This window comes from Hyperolius riggenbachi, chromosome 11 (assembly GCF_040937935.1).
Source record: "Hyperolius riggenbachi isolate aHypRig1 chromosome 11, aHypRig1.pri, whole genome shotgun sequence".
Taxonomy (NCBI): domain Eukaryota; kingdom Metazoa; phylum Chordata; class Amphibia; order Anura; family Hyperoliidae; genus Hyperolius; species Hyperolius riggenbachi.
In genome coordinates this window covers 157,352,672-157,370,798 of record NC_090656.1, presented here as the reverse complement: position 1 = coordinate 157,370,798, position 18,127 = coordinate 157,352,672, and the positions used below count along the sequence as shown (strand labels likewise).

Here is an 18,127-nt window from a genome sequence, read left to right as displayed (position 1 = left end):
TGGAGAGAGGCCACAATGCACAGCTTTAAGCCATCCATAATCTCCTGATGTGGAAGCTGAAAGATTACACTGGAGAACCAGTGTATGCTGGCCACAAAGCCTGTCACTGAGTGGGAACTACGGTCAAGATCATGGTAGACATCCATTCCAATCACCATCAGATTTTTCAGAGGAAATGAAAAATGAAAAAAAATTAGAGATGTCTACTCCCCAAAGCTCACCTCCAAGCTTGCAATTTATCGGCAGCAACATTTTCTGTGTGATGCTTCTCAGTTTTTTTGGATTAGATATTAGTTTTACATTCACTACTTGAGAAGGCACAGGTGTTTGTGCACAGCACTCCTTCCTTATTGCACTGTACAGGTCGTCTCTGGTTCCTGATATTAGGATTAGGAGAAGCTGCACCCTTGCCTCCTCTTCTACTAGTGACTTGGTATGTTTGCTGCCTGCTGCCAGCCTGCCAGCCACTGAACACACCAATGGCAACTGGGGGCAAGCCTCCACTGCGTGGCTCTGTAGTGGAGTTGGTGCCACCACCATCACTAACGGCAGGCAGACATGCTGCCAGCCTGACATCAGTGCTGACTTAACATTTCAGAAAAAAAAATTGTAGAATTTTATAAATAACTTTTCAATTTTCATTGTGTCAAAAACAATAATTGTATTTTTTAATTCTTCATTATTAACTTTGTCAAACAAGGTAAACTAAAAAAAAAGTAGGGTGCCAGTTCACGCATAGATACCACCACCACCCTTCCTTATCATACTTGTAAAAGTGGCAGAAACCAAAGTGCTGGTTCAGGTACTCTGCATTTTATTGCCTTGTTGGCCTTCTTCCAGCCTGCCACCCACTGAACACACCAATGGCAACTGGCAAGCCTCCACTGCGTGGCTTTGCAGTGGAATTGGTGGCATCACCACCACGAATGGCAGGCAGACCTGCTGCCAGCCTGACACCTACTGACTTAACATTTCAGAAAAAAAGCACTGCATTTTATAAATAACGTTTCAATTTGTCAAAAACAAAAATTGTCTTTTTTATTTTTCATAATTAACTTTGTCAAACAAGGTAAACAAAAAAAAAGGAGGGTGCCAGTTCATGCATAGATACCACCACCACCCTCCCGTCTCATTCTTCGTTCTTCAGACACCATGATGGAGTTGCAGGTAGCCTGCATTTCATTGCTTGCAAGCCTCCACTGCATGGTTCTGCATTGAAGTTGGTGTGGGCACCACAACCACAAATGGCTGGCAGGCCTGCTGCCAGCCTGACACCTGCTGACTTAATATTTCAGAAAAAAAGATTATTGTATAATTTTATAAATAACTTTTCAATTTTCAACTTGTCAAAAAAAAAATATTTTTTAATTTGTCATAATTAACTTTTCCAAACAAGGTAAACTAAAACAAAGGAGGGTGCCAGTTCACGCATGCCACCGCCCTCCCTTCTCATTCTTCATTCTTCAGACACCATAATGGAGTTTCAGGTAGCCTGCATTTCATTGCTTTCAAGCCTCCACTGCATGGTTCTGCATTGGAGTTGGTGGTGGCACCACCACCTCAAATGGCAGGCAAGCCTGCTGCCAGCCTGCCACCCCACTTAACACCAATGGCAACTGGCGGCAAGCCTCCACTGCGTGACTCTGCATTTTAGTTGGTGACACCACCACACCACCCACACCATGAATGGCAGGCAAGCCTGCTGCCAGCCTGCCAGCCACTAAACACCAATGGCAACTGGCGGCAAGCCTCCACTGCGTGACTCTGCATTGGAGTTGGTGACACCACCACACCACCCACACCATGAATGGCAGGCAAGCCTGCTGCCAGCCTGCCAGCCACTAAACACCAATGGCAACTGGCGGCAAGCCTCCACTGCGTGACTCTGCATTGGAGTTGGTGACACCACCACACCACCCCCACCATGAATGGCAGGCAAGCCTGCTGCCAGCCTGCCACCCACCAAACACCAATGGCAACTGGCAGGAAGCCTCCACTGCGTGACTCTGCATTGGAGTTGGTGACACCACCACACTACCCACACCATGAATGGCAGGCAAGCCTGCTGCCAGCCTGCCACCCACTAAACACCAATGGCAACTGGCAGGAAGCCTCCACTGCGTGACTCTGCATTGGAGTTGGTGACACCACCACACCACCCCCACCACGAATAGCAGGCAGCCCTGCTGCCAGCCTGACACCTGCTGACTTAACATTTTTTGAAAACTATCATTGAAATTATGTAAATGTTACCTTGAAATTTTGTATTTTTTTTATAAATAAATTTGTATTTTTTAATTTGTTACAAATAACTTATCTATACATAAATAACTTTCAAAATAAATTATCAATAACTTTCACAAATAGGCCCAAGAAAAAAATAAAAATGCAGCTGTACACTGAGCCAGTCTGCCTCAGTTGAGCGCGCATGCAGCACCCACAGTCCTTAAGGCCTTGCAGACCTGTTAGTGCTCAATTTTTATAAATGCGGCATTTGGTCTGTCAGTGTGAAGCGGGCATAACCCTTACATTATCACTCTGGACATTTAAAAGCAGCCCTTTATTCCTCAAATGTAGGAATGTACTGTGATTTCTGCCCTTTAGGGTTTAAAACCTGATTCTGCGTCAACTACATAATTTTTGGTGGAACTTTTGGCTTGGAACCCCCTCTGCCATGCCCCTGTCCAGGTATTAGAGCCAGTGAAACTAGTTTTCCATCACTTTTGTGGCCAGGAACAGTCTTTTTAGTTTTTGAACTTTGTCTGCCCATTGAAGTCTATGGAGGTTTGCCCGGTTTGCGCAAATACAAACTTTTTCTGGATGTTCAGATTCGATGCTCGTGACCCAAAAATCTGATGTTCACGGCATCTCTAGCAGTAACCCTTTCCAAAAGTTAATGCACTGCCCCAGTGAGCTGCTGGACTTGACACTGGATTTCCACTGTATACACGTAGTGGAACTTTTTCTTTATGTATTTGGGCCTGTGATATTGTGACGTCTGGTGGATCTCTTACATTCTTTCAGTCTCAATATTCCAATCTCCTCTGCAGACTTCACCCTTTGTGGCACATAGTCGCACAGTTGAGGGATGACTAGTATATTGTTCCAGCACTTGTCTACACCCAGGCCTTTTGTGTGCAGAGCATTGAGACTAAAGCTGGCCATACACTGGCCCGATTTGCCGCCGTTTCGACAGCAGATTCGATCACTGGGATCGAATCTGCTGCCAATCGTTCACGCTACCCGCCGAATTTCGATCCATTTCGTCCGATCCCGTCGATCGCTCCGTGCGGAAAATTACCGTCGATCGCCCGCGGGTAGGGAGCGTGTCGCTAGCGGCGTTCGAGTGCCCGACGACCGACGCAATAGAGCGGCAATACATTACCTGCTCCGCCGGCGCGACTACCCCCGGTCACCGCTGCTCCGTGTCCGCGCTGGTCTCCGGCATGCTTCAGTTCCTCCTGCCCGGCAGGAAGTTTAAACAGTAGAGGGCGCTCTACTGTTTAAACTTCCTGCCGGGCAGGAAGAAGTAAAGCATGCTGGACCTGGAGACCAGAGCGGAGACTGAGCAGCGGTGACCTGGGGACTGGAGTCGTGCCGGCGGAGCAGGTAATGTATGCGGGCGGGGGGAGCGGCGGCAGCACCACCACCACAACAGATTGTGAACGGTTTCAGGCTAAAATCGGTTCACAATCTGTTTGCAGTAAAGGTAGCCATAAAATCCCTCTCTGATCAAATTTGATCAGAGAGGGATCTATCTGTTGGTTGAATCTGATGGCAAATCGACCAGTGTATGGCTACCTTAAGGCCAAGAAGGCAAAAGTACCAACAGAATCACACTAGATAATACAGGCGTGATATCTAAAGGGGGTCCGAGTATCAACCAGTAGTCATTATCATATGGTACATAATCATAAGGCAAAAGGATTTCCAATAACGGTCTATGGCTCTTACAAAGAAGATCAGATAATTGTGGTACCAAAGGATAAGACAAGAGCAGATCAGATACAATTCCAAGGTTGGCTCAGGCAGCAATCCAAATACACTGTCAAGATTAGGCAAAAGGTAATCTACAAAACTAGCACCCAGCAGAGTAGCCCTAAGTTAAGTATATGCTACTACAGGCAAGAAAACAAAGAGTGGGACACACACCTTTATAGAGAGAAAACACAGGTGGAAAAAACAATAACCAGCAGCCGTTGACTGTTTAGCAACAGGTCAGCCTTCTGGCTGCAATACCACCTCCCACCACTAACTGCGCCACCTAAAAGCATAACCTGGACACGTGGCCATGCATGCCCATCTAGAGGGAGCTATGCATGCATTTACACATGCACGGTCTATAGGGATGCTTTACTGGCTTGCAGTGAAAACTACCCCAGCAGGCTCCCAGAAGGACCAGACCCACTGCAAGAGCGACTGAAGGCGAGTTCCCGATAAATTGAATATTGTTATGTACATAACAGTAGTAATACTAATAAATGGTAATTTATGTTACAACTTGTTTTCATAAAAATTGAACTGAATTCTTACTTTTCAAAGAACTTTCTGGCTCCAGTACAGGTTCTTTAGGAGGACTAAGAAAACGTGGTGCTTCACCAGGTCCTTTTGAAGGTTTGTCCTTTGTCTTAAGAAGTCTCTTCATTTTATCTGCTATCCAGTTACCTTTCCTGTGACTGAGAATCAAAAGTCCTGGTTAGCCATATATCATCAATATCCTATACATCACATTATACTTTTCAGTGATTTCTGGTTCTAAATAGCTATATTGACAGTAGTTGAATCCAGTGAGTAGCAATGTGTTAATTATTTTACAGAACTATTTTTGTAGCATATACAGCTTTTGCACAAATTAGTATAAAGGAGTTATAGTGCCTACACAGCAACTGACTGACTGACAAATTATTTTGGGCAGATTTTATTGCTGTGATAAAGTCTAACTGAGCCTCTTTCTTTCTGTGGGTATCCTACCTAATAATTGGCAAGTGTCCCTGCGTCCCATGTCCGTGTGTCAGTGCTTTTTGTCTCTGCGCATGTGCACGGAGGGATGCAGAGACACTGCCGAGAGCTGGGGGGAAATGGCACGCGGGAGTGGAGGACCCGCCCGAAGGGGGGCGGGCGGCGGGTGCGGGCAGGTGCGCGCGTGGCGAGCACGTGCATGAGCGGCGCAGCTGGTTCGCAGGCGACGAGCGGCAGGTGTGCGAACGGCACGTGCGCACGCGCACTAACTGGCGGCGGCAGCATGAAGAGACCTAGAGCCCAATTTTTAAACGGGCTTAGGTCAACTAGTTGAGTAATAACTTTCAATCAATTTACAGTGTATATCAATGAAAAATACCATCAGTTTCAACAGAAAATTTGACTAAGCACCTATGGTTTTGCTGTCCATCTGACCTTAAAGGGAAGGTTCACGGTGCTTACTAAAAAAATAAAAATGCTAATCCACTTACCTGGGGCTTCCTCCAGCCCGTGGCAGGCAGGACTTGCCCTCGGCACAGCTCCGCAGGCTCCCGGTCTCCTCCGGTGGCGCACCCGACCTGGCCAGAACGGCTGCTCCAAAATGCGCCTCACGTGGGCGCGCTGACTTCATCGGACGACCTCCGGGCTGTACTGCGCAGGTGCAGAACTACTGCACCTGCGTAGTACAGCCTGGAGGACGTCCGATGACGTCAGCGCGCCAGCGTGAGGCACATTTTGGAGTGCAAAAGAGACCGACCTGGCAGCTGTTCTGGCCAGGTCGGGTGCGCCACCGGAGGAGACCCAGGAGCCTGCGGAGCGGCGCCGAGAACACGTCCTGCCTGCCACGGGCTGGAGGAAGCCCCAGGTAAGTGGATTAGCATTTTTATTTTTTTAGTAACCACCGTGAACCTTCCCTTTAAAGTGGCCTGAAGTTGTACTTTACTCATTGTATGATATCAAATGAATGTCATGAATCCCAAACAGACAGTACCTTTGTGCCCCAGATAGCCACCCAGTATAGTGAGCTAGAGATACCCCCTAGTATTAAGTAGCCCCCAGTTAGCCCCTGTATACAATTCAGCACACATTAGACCATATATAGAATTTCAGCACACGTTAGACCATATATAAAATGCAACACCAGTTAGTCCATATATAAAATGTAGTATATGTTATTGCTGCAAAAGACCACCAGGCCCCCCTTGGCCACAGGCCCCATTGCAGTCTCTGGCTGCTATAGTGACCCCTATGCAATTCATATTATCTGCTCCAATGAATCTTCTGCAAACAGATGGGGAAGTAGTAGAAGTTGTACTTTTTCCCCCTTTTTTCTGATTAGCTCAGAGTCTAGCCACAGCTTATGAAAGCCCAACCATATTGATCGGCTTCTTCACCACACTTTTAGTGTCGGGCATAAGGTCTCATCATGTTTGCCAATCAGAATAAGACATTACGTAGGAATAAAAAAAGGAAAAGAAAGAGAGAAACAGACCAAGGGGAGAAGGGTAAGCTGCCTTCAGGGAAGGAGAAAGTAAACAGAAATCACTGAAAGAAAAGTGTGGCATCCAGGTTTGTTCCTGAGACTTGTAATAGAGAGTGGAGATACCACCGCAGAGACAAGCGGCATGGCGGCTATCTCCGCGTATCAGCCAGCGGCCTCTGCCGCGCGGTTACATGCTGAGACTTTGCCTGGTCCTTCTATTGGTCACAGGTTAAGGGCTACGCGCGCGCGAGGCGAGCGACAGGACCTTTATGCATCCAGGAGGGGAGTCAGCTGACGCGCGGTCAGCTGATTCCAGCCAGTGTCCGGATTGGCTGAGTGACTGGGGCGGCGCTGTGGAGCATGGTTGGGTATATATAGGACAGGCCTGTCAGTAGCTCCTCGTCTGCTGTTGCAAATGCTATCGTGTTAGCGCTCAGACCCTAGTCAGATCCCAAAGTGTGCTAGAACTGGCCGGAGCCGGGGATCCACACTTAGCCAGATTCTGTTGATAGCTTAAAGTACTAATTGCATTGTTTATTTGTTATGACTTTCTGCTTCCTCTGACTATCCTCCTGTTTGTCGATTCTGTGCCTCAGCCATCTGATTCACGTTGCCCTGCTTGTTATTGACGCTGAATCAGTCTTCTGTTTCTGTACTGTACCTGTCCACTCGTTGCCTACTCTGCCTGTCTGACCTCGCTACCCGCACCAGTGGGCCTAGCCACTGGTGAGGGAAATTACTGTCTGTATCATCTATTTCTAGGCTGCAATACTGTCTGTATCATCTACTCCTAGACTGCAGTACTGTCTGTATCATCCACACCTAGACTACAGTACCGTCTGCATTACCAACTCCTAGGCTGCAGTACTGTCTGTATCATCTACTCCTAGGCTGCAGTACTGTCTGTATTGCCTACACTTAGGCTGCAGTATCTTCTGTATCAACTACGCCTAGGCTGCAATACAGTTCGTATCACCTGTTCCACAGGGGATCGTTAGTGCAGTACTAATTTTATTACTCCTCCTGGTGCTGTGCATCAAACACTACTAGGCTGCAGTACTACCTGAATCACCTGCTCCACAGGTGATCAGTTGTTCAGCTCTGGTTGTATTATCTTCTACTTGCGTTTGTGCTTCCAACTCTCTCGGCTGCAGCACGGTCTGACTCACCTGCCTAATAGTGAGCACCGGCTGCAGTACTGTCTGGGTCACCCGCTCCTCGGGTGAACTCGCTCATCCTAATTACTGTTACACCAAACACTATACTACATTAGCTGTCTTGTGCTTTGCTATACTTGTATTATTGGTGATTCTGCAGATCACCATATAATCAGGTATAGTATCTGTATTATTGGTGATACTGCAAATCACCAATAATCAGGAAATCTGTTCAGCTGACACCTATCGTTACAAGACTCCTAGAGAGCGGAATAGGAGGAAAAACATATGATGTCATAAAGAGCTCATACACTGGGAACAAGTGCAGTGTGAAAGTAAATGGAAAAAGAACACCTTTTTTCCTCCAGGGTCGGGGGGGGGGGGGGGGGGGAGACAGGGTTGCAGCCTGAGTCCAACACTTTTCAACATATACATCAACAAATTAGTCTCAGCCCTAGAGGCCTCACTAGCACCGGGATTCACCCTGCATGACACAACAGTGAAATTCCTACTGTACGCAGATGACCTCTTACTGCTATCACTACAAGACAGCCTAGAAATACTGGAGAAATTCAGCACAACATGGGCACTCCCCATTAATCTGAAGAAAACTAAAACCATGGTGTTCCAGAGGAAAAACGCAAGGTCAACCCAGAGCCCAACCTTTACACTAAATAACTGTGAAATCAGCAAAACTGATAACTATACCTACCTTGGTCTGGAAATCAACCAATCGGGAAGTCTTAAATCAGCCATAGAGGCCCTGAAAGCCAAAGCTTGCAGAACATTCTATGCCATCAGGAAAGTACTGTACCACCTCAAACCAGCAGTGAAGGTCTGGCTGAAAGTCTTTGACAGTGTCATCACCCCAATCCTACTCTATGGATGTGAAATATGGGGCCCCATCACCAACCCAGATCAATCAAAATGTGAATCTAGCCCCCCAGAAATATTCCACCTGGGATTCTGCAAACACCTCCTCCAGGTCCATCGGAGTACCTCAAACAATGCCTGCTGAGCTGAGCTGGGTAGATTCCCACTACTGCTTGAGATACAGGAGAGTGTTGTCCTACTGGACCCATCTACAGAGCAGCAGGCCCGACTCGCCCCACTACAAAGCCATGCTGCACAATGAAGCCCAAGAAAAGCCATGTGACCTGAAAGAAGTTGTCAACTCTCTGGTCCCTCCAAACTCAGACCCACAAGTTCAATCAAGAGCCTAAATAAAGCACACCACAGCCAAGAGCAAAGAGGACTATGTAGATAAATGGAGGAATGAAAAAAAAACAGTCACAAAAGCTAACCATATACCAGTCCCTACAGAGAGAATATAAAATAGCCCCATACCTGGAAAAGCTCTAAAACCCTCAAGAGAGGAAAATCCTGAGCATCTACAGACTGAGTGCTTACAACCTCGAAGTAGAGTCTGGAAGACACAGACAGACATACAAACCTCGAGGACGACCCTCGAGGACGAAAATCACTTCCTGCTGCACTGCCCCAAATAAACCGCAACCAGGGAAACACAAGACAAGACAAATAACATTTAAGAAACTGATGGAACTATTTCCAGACTTTTACACATTAGAGGATGAGAGAAAACACTGCATTCTACTAGGAGAAGAGAAATCCACAGTGACAATCACTGCACACTATGTCACAGCATGCCACAGACTGAGAGGAGCATAAATGAACTGTAAACTCCCTCCCCTTCCCCAAATGTCCACGAACTGCTAACTCACTGCACCCCCACCCCATCCCATGTCCCTCATTCCCCCTGCTTTGGCAATGCCTGTATTGAAGCTTGGTCATGTCAATAAAGCTATTTTTGATTTGATTTGATTTGTATATAATAGCTAATTAACACTACCCTTAAAATAGTATGGCTAATTGAATTTCTCAGAACAGAAATTGTACAGCTTTATCCATTTATTTTGTTCATTGGTAATAGTCATTGAGGCCTCAAAGGGATGTGAATAGAGATGGCCTGAACGGTTCGCCCTGGGGGTAGTTCACGCGGAGATCACCTTGCTGCGCCTGCGGTGGGTAGTGAATACATAGCGCGTTCGACCTGCCTCCTATACCTCGTCATTGGGCTAAACTTTGACCCTCTACATCACAGTCAGCAGACACATGGCAGCCAATCATGCTGCACTCACCCACGGACCCCCATCCCCCCTATAAAAATGCTGCAGCGTCGGCCATGTTCTCAGTCTGCTGATGCTGTAGTGAAAGGAAGGAAGAGACATTTGAAGATAGGGAAAGCGTTAGTTAGGCTGTTGTTAGCTTGCTCCTCGACGAATTTTGTTGCTGAAAGCACCTCACAAAAGCTCTTTTGAGAGCTAATATTCTTCTGATGTGTTTTTTTGTGTTTGTGTATTTGACCACAGACAGGCATAGCTACAGCCCTGTTGCAGCTGGGCCTAGTTGCTGTACTGTGCCAGGCCCAGCACACTCTGTATTACCATTGCATATCTTTCCATTGTATTTGTGATTGAACTTACTAAAGCATAGCTGTCTTTGTGGGTGACACTGCATATAGACACAGCCCACAGACAGTTGCCAACCAGGCCAGCTGGGATTTTGTAGTCCCAAAACTGGCAGCACACTGTATGACTATTCAATTGCATATCTTTTCACTGTATTTGTGATTTAACTTACTACAGCATAGCTGTCTTTGTGGATGACACTGCATATAGATACATCACACAGACAGTTACCAACCAGGCCAGCTGGGATTTGTAGTCCCACCACTGGAAGCACACTGTATTACCATACCATTGCATATCTTTCCACTGTACCTGTGTGACAGCACAATGTATTATACCAATGCATACCTTTCCGCTATACCCTTGTGACAGCACACTCTATTATACCAGTGCATACCTTTCCACTGTATCTGTGATTGAACGTACTATACCATAGCTCCCTTTGTGGGTGACACTGCATACAGCCCACAGAGAGGCAGGGACAGTTAGCTAGGCTATTCCTTATTGCTGAAACCACCCCAAAACAAAATTCCTTTTGAAAGCTCATATTCTATTTTTTTTGTGTATGTGTGTGAGACAGACACTGCATACAGGGCCTTGCAGTTCTACTATTGTCTTCTATCTATTACAAGCCAGCACACTGTCTATCATCATAGGCTGTGCTTAGCTTCCAACTGTATCTGTTATTGATATCTGTGTGGGTTACACACTGCATACAGGCCACAGTCAGTTGCTGGCCCTTGTAGTTCTAGTATACTCTTCTAACTATTACAAGCAAGCCAGCACACTGTCTATCATAAGCAGTGCTTAGCTTGCAACTGTATTTGTGATTGAAAGTACTATATATGATATCTTTGCGTGTGTGTTAAAGTACAAAGCGTGCACACGCGCACACGCACACGCACACACGCACACGCACACGCACACACACACACACACACACACACACACACACGGTCTGTTCAAGGTCATGCTACATAGTTACATAGTTATTTTGGTTGAAAAAAGACATACGTCCATCGAGTTCAACCAGTATAAAGTACAACACCAGCCTGCTCCCTCACATATCCCTGTTGATCCAGAGGAAGGCGAAAGAACCCTTACAAGGCATGGTCCAATTAGGGAAAAATTCCTTCCCGACTCCAGATGGCAATCAGATAAAATCCCTGGATCAACATCATTAGGCATTACCTAGTAATTGTAGCCATGGATGTCTTTCAACACAAGGAAAGCATCTAAGCCCCCTTTAAATGCAGGTATAGAGTTTGCCATAACGACTTCCTGTGGCAATGCATTCCACATCTTAATCACTCTTACTGTAAAGAACCCTTTCCTAAATAAATGGCTAAAACGTTTTTCCTCCATGCGCAGATCATGTCCTCTAGTCCTTAGAGAAGGCCTAGGGACAAAAAGCTCATCCGCCAAGCTATTATATTGCCCTCTGATGTATTTATACATGTTAATTAGATCCCCTCTAAGGCGTCTTTTCTCTAGACTAAATAAACCCAGTTTATCTAACCTTTCTTGATAAGTGAGACCTTCCATCCCACGTATCAATTTTGTTGCTCGTCTCTGCACCTGCTCTAAAACTGCAATATCTTTTTTGTAATGTGGTGCCCAGAACTGAATTCCATATTCCAGATGTGGCCTTACTAGAGAGTTAAACAGGGGCAATATTATGCTAGCATCTCGAGTTTTTATTTCCCTTTTAATGCATCCCAAAATTTTGTTAGCTTTAGCTACAGCGGGCGGCTTGGCATTGAGTACGATTATTTAACTTGTTGTCAATGAGTACTCCTAAGTCCTTCTCCAAGTTTGATGTCCCCAACTGTATCCCATTTATTTTGTATGGTGCTAGACCATTAGTACATCCAAAATGCATGACTTTACATTTGTCAACATTGAATTTCATCTGCCATGTATGTGCCCATATAGCCATCCTATCCAGATCCCGTTGCAATATGACACTATCTTCCTGAGAGTTGATGATTCTGCACAATTTTGTATCATCTGCAAAAATAGCAACATTGCTCACTACTGCATCTACTAGGTCATTAATACATATATTGAAGAGCACTGGACCCAGTACAGACCTCTGTGGGACCCCACTGCTAACAGTCTCCCATTTTGAGTACGATCCATTGACCACAACTCTTTGTTTTCTGTCCATTAGCCAGTTCCCTATCCATGAACACAGACTCTTCCCCAGTCTTTCCATCCTCAACTTTTGCACCAGACTTTTGTGGGGAACAGTGTCGAAGGCCTTTGCAAAGTCCAAGTATATCACATCTACAGCATTCCCAATATCCATATTAGCATTCACTACCTCATAAAAGCTGAGCATGTTAGTCAAACAGGACCTGTCTTTAGAAAACCCATGTTGATGCTGGTAAACCCATGTTAATGCTGACGTGATATTGTGTGGCCCCCGACCAAAGTACAGTGTTCTGCAGGGTTGCTCTCCAAATTCGGGAATGTAGTATGTACCCGAAAATTCGGGTCATTTTTTATGGTTGCCGAATTCGAACCCGAATTCGAACCCGAATCCGAATTCTGATGATTCGAATTCGAATGCACCCGAAAATACTGTTTCTCAAATTCGGCTAAAAATTCGTCTTCGACAATTCGGCTATATTTTTTGAAAAAAAAATCTCTCTCTTTCATCATCTTGCAGGGAATTGCAGTTTTTCAAAACAGCTTACATACCATGGCTGGGCTTTGAACCCAGGTCTCAGTGTGTAGTAGGTATCTGTCTTACCCCCTAGACCACCAACCACACTACATGCTAAAGCTGGCCTAGCATGTACCATTATGATCAATCCAATAGAAAAAGTAGCATGATTAAGGATTTGTACTTTTTTCAAAAGCCAGCTTACATACCTTGGCCGGGAACTGAACCCAGGTCTCAGTGTGTAGTAGGTATCTGACTTACCCCCTAGACCACCAACCACACTACATGCTAAAGCCGGCCTAGCATGTACATTTTATGATCAATCCAATAGAAAAAGTAGCAAGCTTGAGGTTTTTTACTTTTTCAAATGCCAGCTTACATACCTTGGCCGGGATTTGAACCCAGGTCTCAGTGTGTAGTAGGTATCTGACTTACCCCCTAGACCACCAACCACACTACATGCTAAAGCCAGCCTAGCATGTATCATTATGATCAATCCAATAGAAATAGTAGCATGTTTAAGGTTTTTTACTTTTTCAAAAGCCAGCTTACATACCTTGGCCAGGAATTGAACCCAGGTCTCAGTGTGTAGTAGGTATCTGAGGTATCTGACTTACCCCCTAGACCACCAACCACACTACATGCTGAAGCCAGCCTAGCATGTACCATTATGATCAATCCAAGAGAAAAATGAGCTCTCTCTAAGGATTTGTAGCCAGGCATGGCCTTGCCTTTTGTGTTCAACAATTGTCTGAAGAGAACCCCAGATAGCCAGGTAGATTCATCTCTCTCTCTCTCTCTCTCTAGTAGGGATGGTCACCACTTTCCGCGGAATTGTATTTTCTGGAATTTTTAGGCGGAAATTGGTCATTCCGTTCCATTTGGTCAGAACGGAATTGCGTTTTCAATCTGGCGGAATTCCGAAAATGCCTGTGAAAATCTGCCGGTATCCGTTGATGGTTTTAAGCTGAAAATTCAGTTCAATGGCATCAAGTCCTAGAGAGAAAGAGAGAGAGACAGAGCTCATTTTTTCTTGGATTGATCATAATGGTACATGCTAGGCTGGCTTTAGCATGTATTGTGGTTGGTGGTCTAGGGGGTAAGTCAGATACCTACTACACACTGAGACCTGGGTTCAAATCCCGGCCAAGGTATGTAAGCTGGCTTTTGAAAAAGTAAAAAACCTTAAGCATGCTACTCTTTCTATTGGATTGATCATAATGGTACATGCTAGGCTGGCTTTAGCATGTAGTGTGGTTGGTGGTCTAGGGGGTAAGTCAGATACCTACTACACGCTGAGACCTGGGTTCAATTCCCAGCCAAGGTATGTAAGCTGGCTTTTGAAAAAGTACAAATCCTTAATCATGCTATTTTTTCTATTGGATTGATCATAATGGTACATGCTAGGCCAGCTTTAGCATGTAGTGTGGTTGGTGGTCTAGGGCAGCGCTGTCCAACTGGCGGCCTGCGGGCCGCATCTGGCCAGCCAGGCCTCCTGTTGCGGCCCGCTCGTCTCCCCGAGATGCAGGCATGGCGTGCGCTATGGGCGCCATGCCTGCTCCCTCTTGTGTGGCCTCTCCTGTGTCCCCGCTGCCTCACAGCTCAGACCTCACAGATCGCGCGACTGAGGCAAACAGCGTGCGCATGGTACCCGCACGGAGTATGTCACATGCGGAAGTGACATCATTAGTCACTTCCGCATGTGACGTTCTGCCGCGCGGGTGTCATGCGCGCGCTCTGCTTGCTTCAGTCGCCGCGATCTGTGAGGTCTGAGCTGTGAGGCAGCGGCAGCGGGGACACCGACACAGCAGCGGATCAGAGGTAGCGGGCGAGGCACTGGACACCTCGCTATCTAGCTGGGGGGGGAGAGGGAGACACCTGTCACTATCTCACTGGGGGGGCACCTGTCACTATCTCACTGGGGGGGGGGGGGGCACATGTCACTATCTCACTGAGGGGGCACCTGTCACTATCTCACTGGGTGGGCACCTGTCACTATCTCACTGGGGGGGCACCTGTCACTATCTCACTGGGGGGCACCTGTCACTATCTAACTGGGGGGGCACCTGTCACTATCTCACTGGGGGGACACCTGTCACTATCTCACTGGGGGGGCACCTGTCACTATCTCACTGGGGGGCACCTGTCACTATCTCACTGGGGGGGCACCTGTCACTATCTCACTGGGGGGCACCTGTCACTATCTAACTGGGGGGGCACCTGTCACTATCTCACTGGGGGGACACCTGTCACTATCTCACTGGGGGGGCACCTGTCACTATCTCACTGGGGGGACACCTGTCACTATCTCACTGGGGGGGGCACCCGTCACTATCTCACTGGGGGGCACCTGTCACTATCTCACTGGGGGGCACCTGTCACTATCTCACTGGGGGGACACCTGTCACAATCTCACTGGGGGGGCACCTGTCACTATCTCACTGGGGGACACCTGTCACTATCTCACTGGGGGGCACCTGTCACTATCTAACTGGGGGGACACCTGTCGCTATCTAACTGGGGGGGCACCTGTCACTATCTAACTGGGGGGGGCACCTGTCAATATCTCACTGGCGGGGCACCTGTCACTATCTCACTGGGGGGGCACCTGTCACTATCTAACGGGGGGGGGGGCACCTGTCACTATCTCACTGGGGGGGGCACCTGTCACTATCTCCCTGGGGGGGCAACTGTCACTATCTCACTGGGGGGGCACCTGTCACTATCTCACTGGGGGGACACCTGTCACTATCTCACTGGGGGGCACCTGTCACTATCTCACTGGGGGGCACCTGTCACTATCTTACTGGGAGGCACCTGTCACTATTTCACTGGGGGGGCACTTGTCACTATCTCACTGGGGGGCACCTGTCACTATCTAACTGGGGGGACACCTGTCACTATCTCACTGGGCGGGCACCTGTCACTATCTCACTGGGGGGGCACCTGTCACTATCTAACGGGGGGGGGGGGGGGGGCACCTGTCACTATCTCACTGGGGGGCACCTGTCACTATCTCACTGGGGGGCACCTGTCACTATCTAACTGGGGGGACACCTGTCACTATCTCACTGGGGGGGGCACCTGTCACTATCTAACTGGGGGAGCACCTGTCACTATCTAACTGGGGGGGCACCTGTCACTATCTCACTGGGGGCACCTGTCACTATCTCACTGGGGGGCACCTGTCACTATCTAACTGGGGGGCACCTGTCACTATCTCACTGGGGGGGGCACCTGTCACTATCTCACTGGGGGGACACCTGTCACAATCTCACTGGGGGGGGCACCTGTCACTATCTCACTGGGGGACACCTGTCACTATCTCACTGGGGGGCACCTGTCACTACCTAACTGGGGGGACACCTGTCACTATCTCACTGGGGGGGGCACCTGTCACTATCTCACTGGGGGGGGCACCTGTCACTATCTCACTGGGGGGGGGCACCTGTCACTATCTAACTGGGGGGGCACCTGTCACTATCTCACTGGGGGGGCACCTGTCACTATCTAACTTGGGGGGCACCTGTCACTATCTCACTGGCGGGGCACCTGTCACTATCTCACTGGGGGGGGCACCTGTCACTATCTAACAGGGGGGGGGGGCACCTGTCACTATCTCACTGGGGGGGCACCTGTCACTATCTCCCTGGGGGGGCAACTGTCACTATCTCACTGGGGGGGCACCTGTCACTATCTCACTGGATGGACACCTGTCACTATCTCACTGGGGGGACACCTGTCACTATCTCACTGGGGGGGCACCTGTCACTATCTCACTGGGGGGCACCTGTCACTATCTCACTGGGGGGCACCTGTCACTATTTCACTGGGGGGGCACTTGTCACTATCTCACTGGGGGGCACCTGTCACTATCTAACTGGGGGGACACCTGTCACTATCTCACTGGGCGGGCACCTGTCACTATCTCACTGGGGGGGCACCTGTCACTATCTAACTGGGGGGGGCACCTGTCACTATCTCACTGGGGGGCACCTGTCACTATCTCACTGGGGGGCACCTGTCACTATCTAACTGGGGGGACACCTGTCACTATCTCACTGGGGGGGGCACCTGTCACTATCTAACGGGGGGGGGGCACCTGTCACTATCTAACTGGGGGGGGGGGGCATCTGTCACTATCTAACTGGGGGGGGCACCTGTCACTATCTCATCTGGCCACACCACAGCATCACTGCCAGCCCGGCCACAGCAGCACCGCAAGGCCTTTCAGCCCATACATCATCACCAATCTGGCCAAAAACACTATTGCCAGACCAGCCAGGCACAGCAGCCAGTAGAGGAGAATTCAGAAGCCAGGTGAGAGGTGTCTACCATATTAAAGGGGCATTCTGCCTATTTATGTCAAATGCTGTCTATTTATGTGCCCCATGACTGCTGAATTTGTCTTGTTGGGGGCCTCATGATTTGTTGGGGGCATCACGATTGCTGAATTTGTCTTGTTGGGGGCCTCATGATTGCTGAATGTGTCTTGTTGGGGGCCTCATGATTGCTGAATTTGTCTTGTTGGGGGCCTCATGATTGCTGAATTTGGCTTGTTGGGGGTCACATGATTGCGAACTCCGAGAAAAATGGAAAAGCTGAATCATCATCATGAGACAATAGTATTAAACCTACTTTTTTAGCTTTTTAAAACGGAAAATAAAACTGGGAGGTTCTAAAAAAAATAGATTTTTCAGGAGTAGGATGGATAAAATTGTTTATCTTCAGAGTTTATTTTCAACTTGGATTTTCCATAATGTTCATGTATGAGTTAAAATGTTTGTATGTAGTTTAAATTGCTGTTGCCACTTTGCGATAGATAAGTGACTTTTGGGTTGCAGTTTGGGCACTCGGCCTCCAAAAGGTTCGCCACCACTGTCCTAATCTAATGTCCCACATTGCTAAGTTTATGTAAATTTGTCACACACCCACGTTCTGGTCCATGGCCACACCCATACTCGCAACGGAACCCCCATGGATTTTGCGCCACGCAACTTCACCAAAATCTTAAATTGCATTTAGCGGAAAGTGCAGCCATTCTAATTGTCCTTTAATTGCATTTTTTCTGCGGGGGGGGGGGGGGGGGGGGGAGGGTTTTGCGGCTCTAGCAAGAACCTTCGGCCCTCCACCATGGGATCTGAAAAAAAAATGGCCCTCCATGCCCGTGAAGTTGGACAGCACTGGTCTAGGGGGTAAGACAGATACCTACTACACACTGAGACCTAGGTTCAAATCCCAGCTATGGTATGTAAGCTGTTTTGAAAAACTGCAATTCCCTGCAAGATGATGGATGATACAAGAGGATGGATGATGAGGAAGAGGAAGATTTTTTTCAAAAAATATAGCCGAATTTTCGAACACGAAT

At 47.8% G+C, this 18,127-nt stretch overlaps 1 protein-coding gene across 12 annotated transcripts in view; it reads right to left on the bottom strand.

Annotated features, from left to right (window-relative positions):
• The window catches only part of CCDC88B (coiled-coil domain containing 88B), a 948,743-nt gene that overhangs the window by 111,001 nt on the left and 819,615 nt on the right, over nt 1-18,127 (bottom strand). For 11 of the 12 annotated variants that reach the window (XM_068261744.1, XM_068261745.1, XM_068261746.1 and 8 more), the window contains one exon: nt 4,534-4,676. In XM_068261744.1, the coding sequence (XP_068117845.1) occupies nt 4,534-4,676 (143 nt within the window). Of the gene's footprint in view, nt 1-4,533; nt 4,677-18,127 lie in introns of those variants that run through there. The other variant, XR_011024965.1, reaches the window with a different exon arrangement.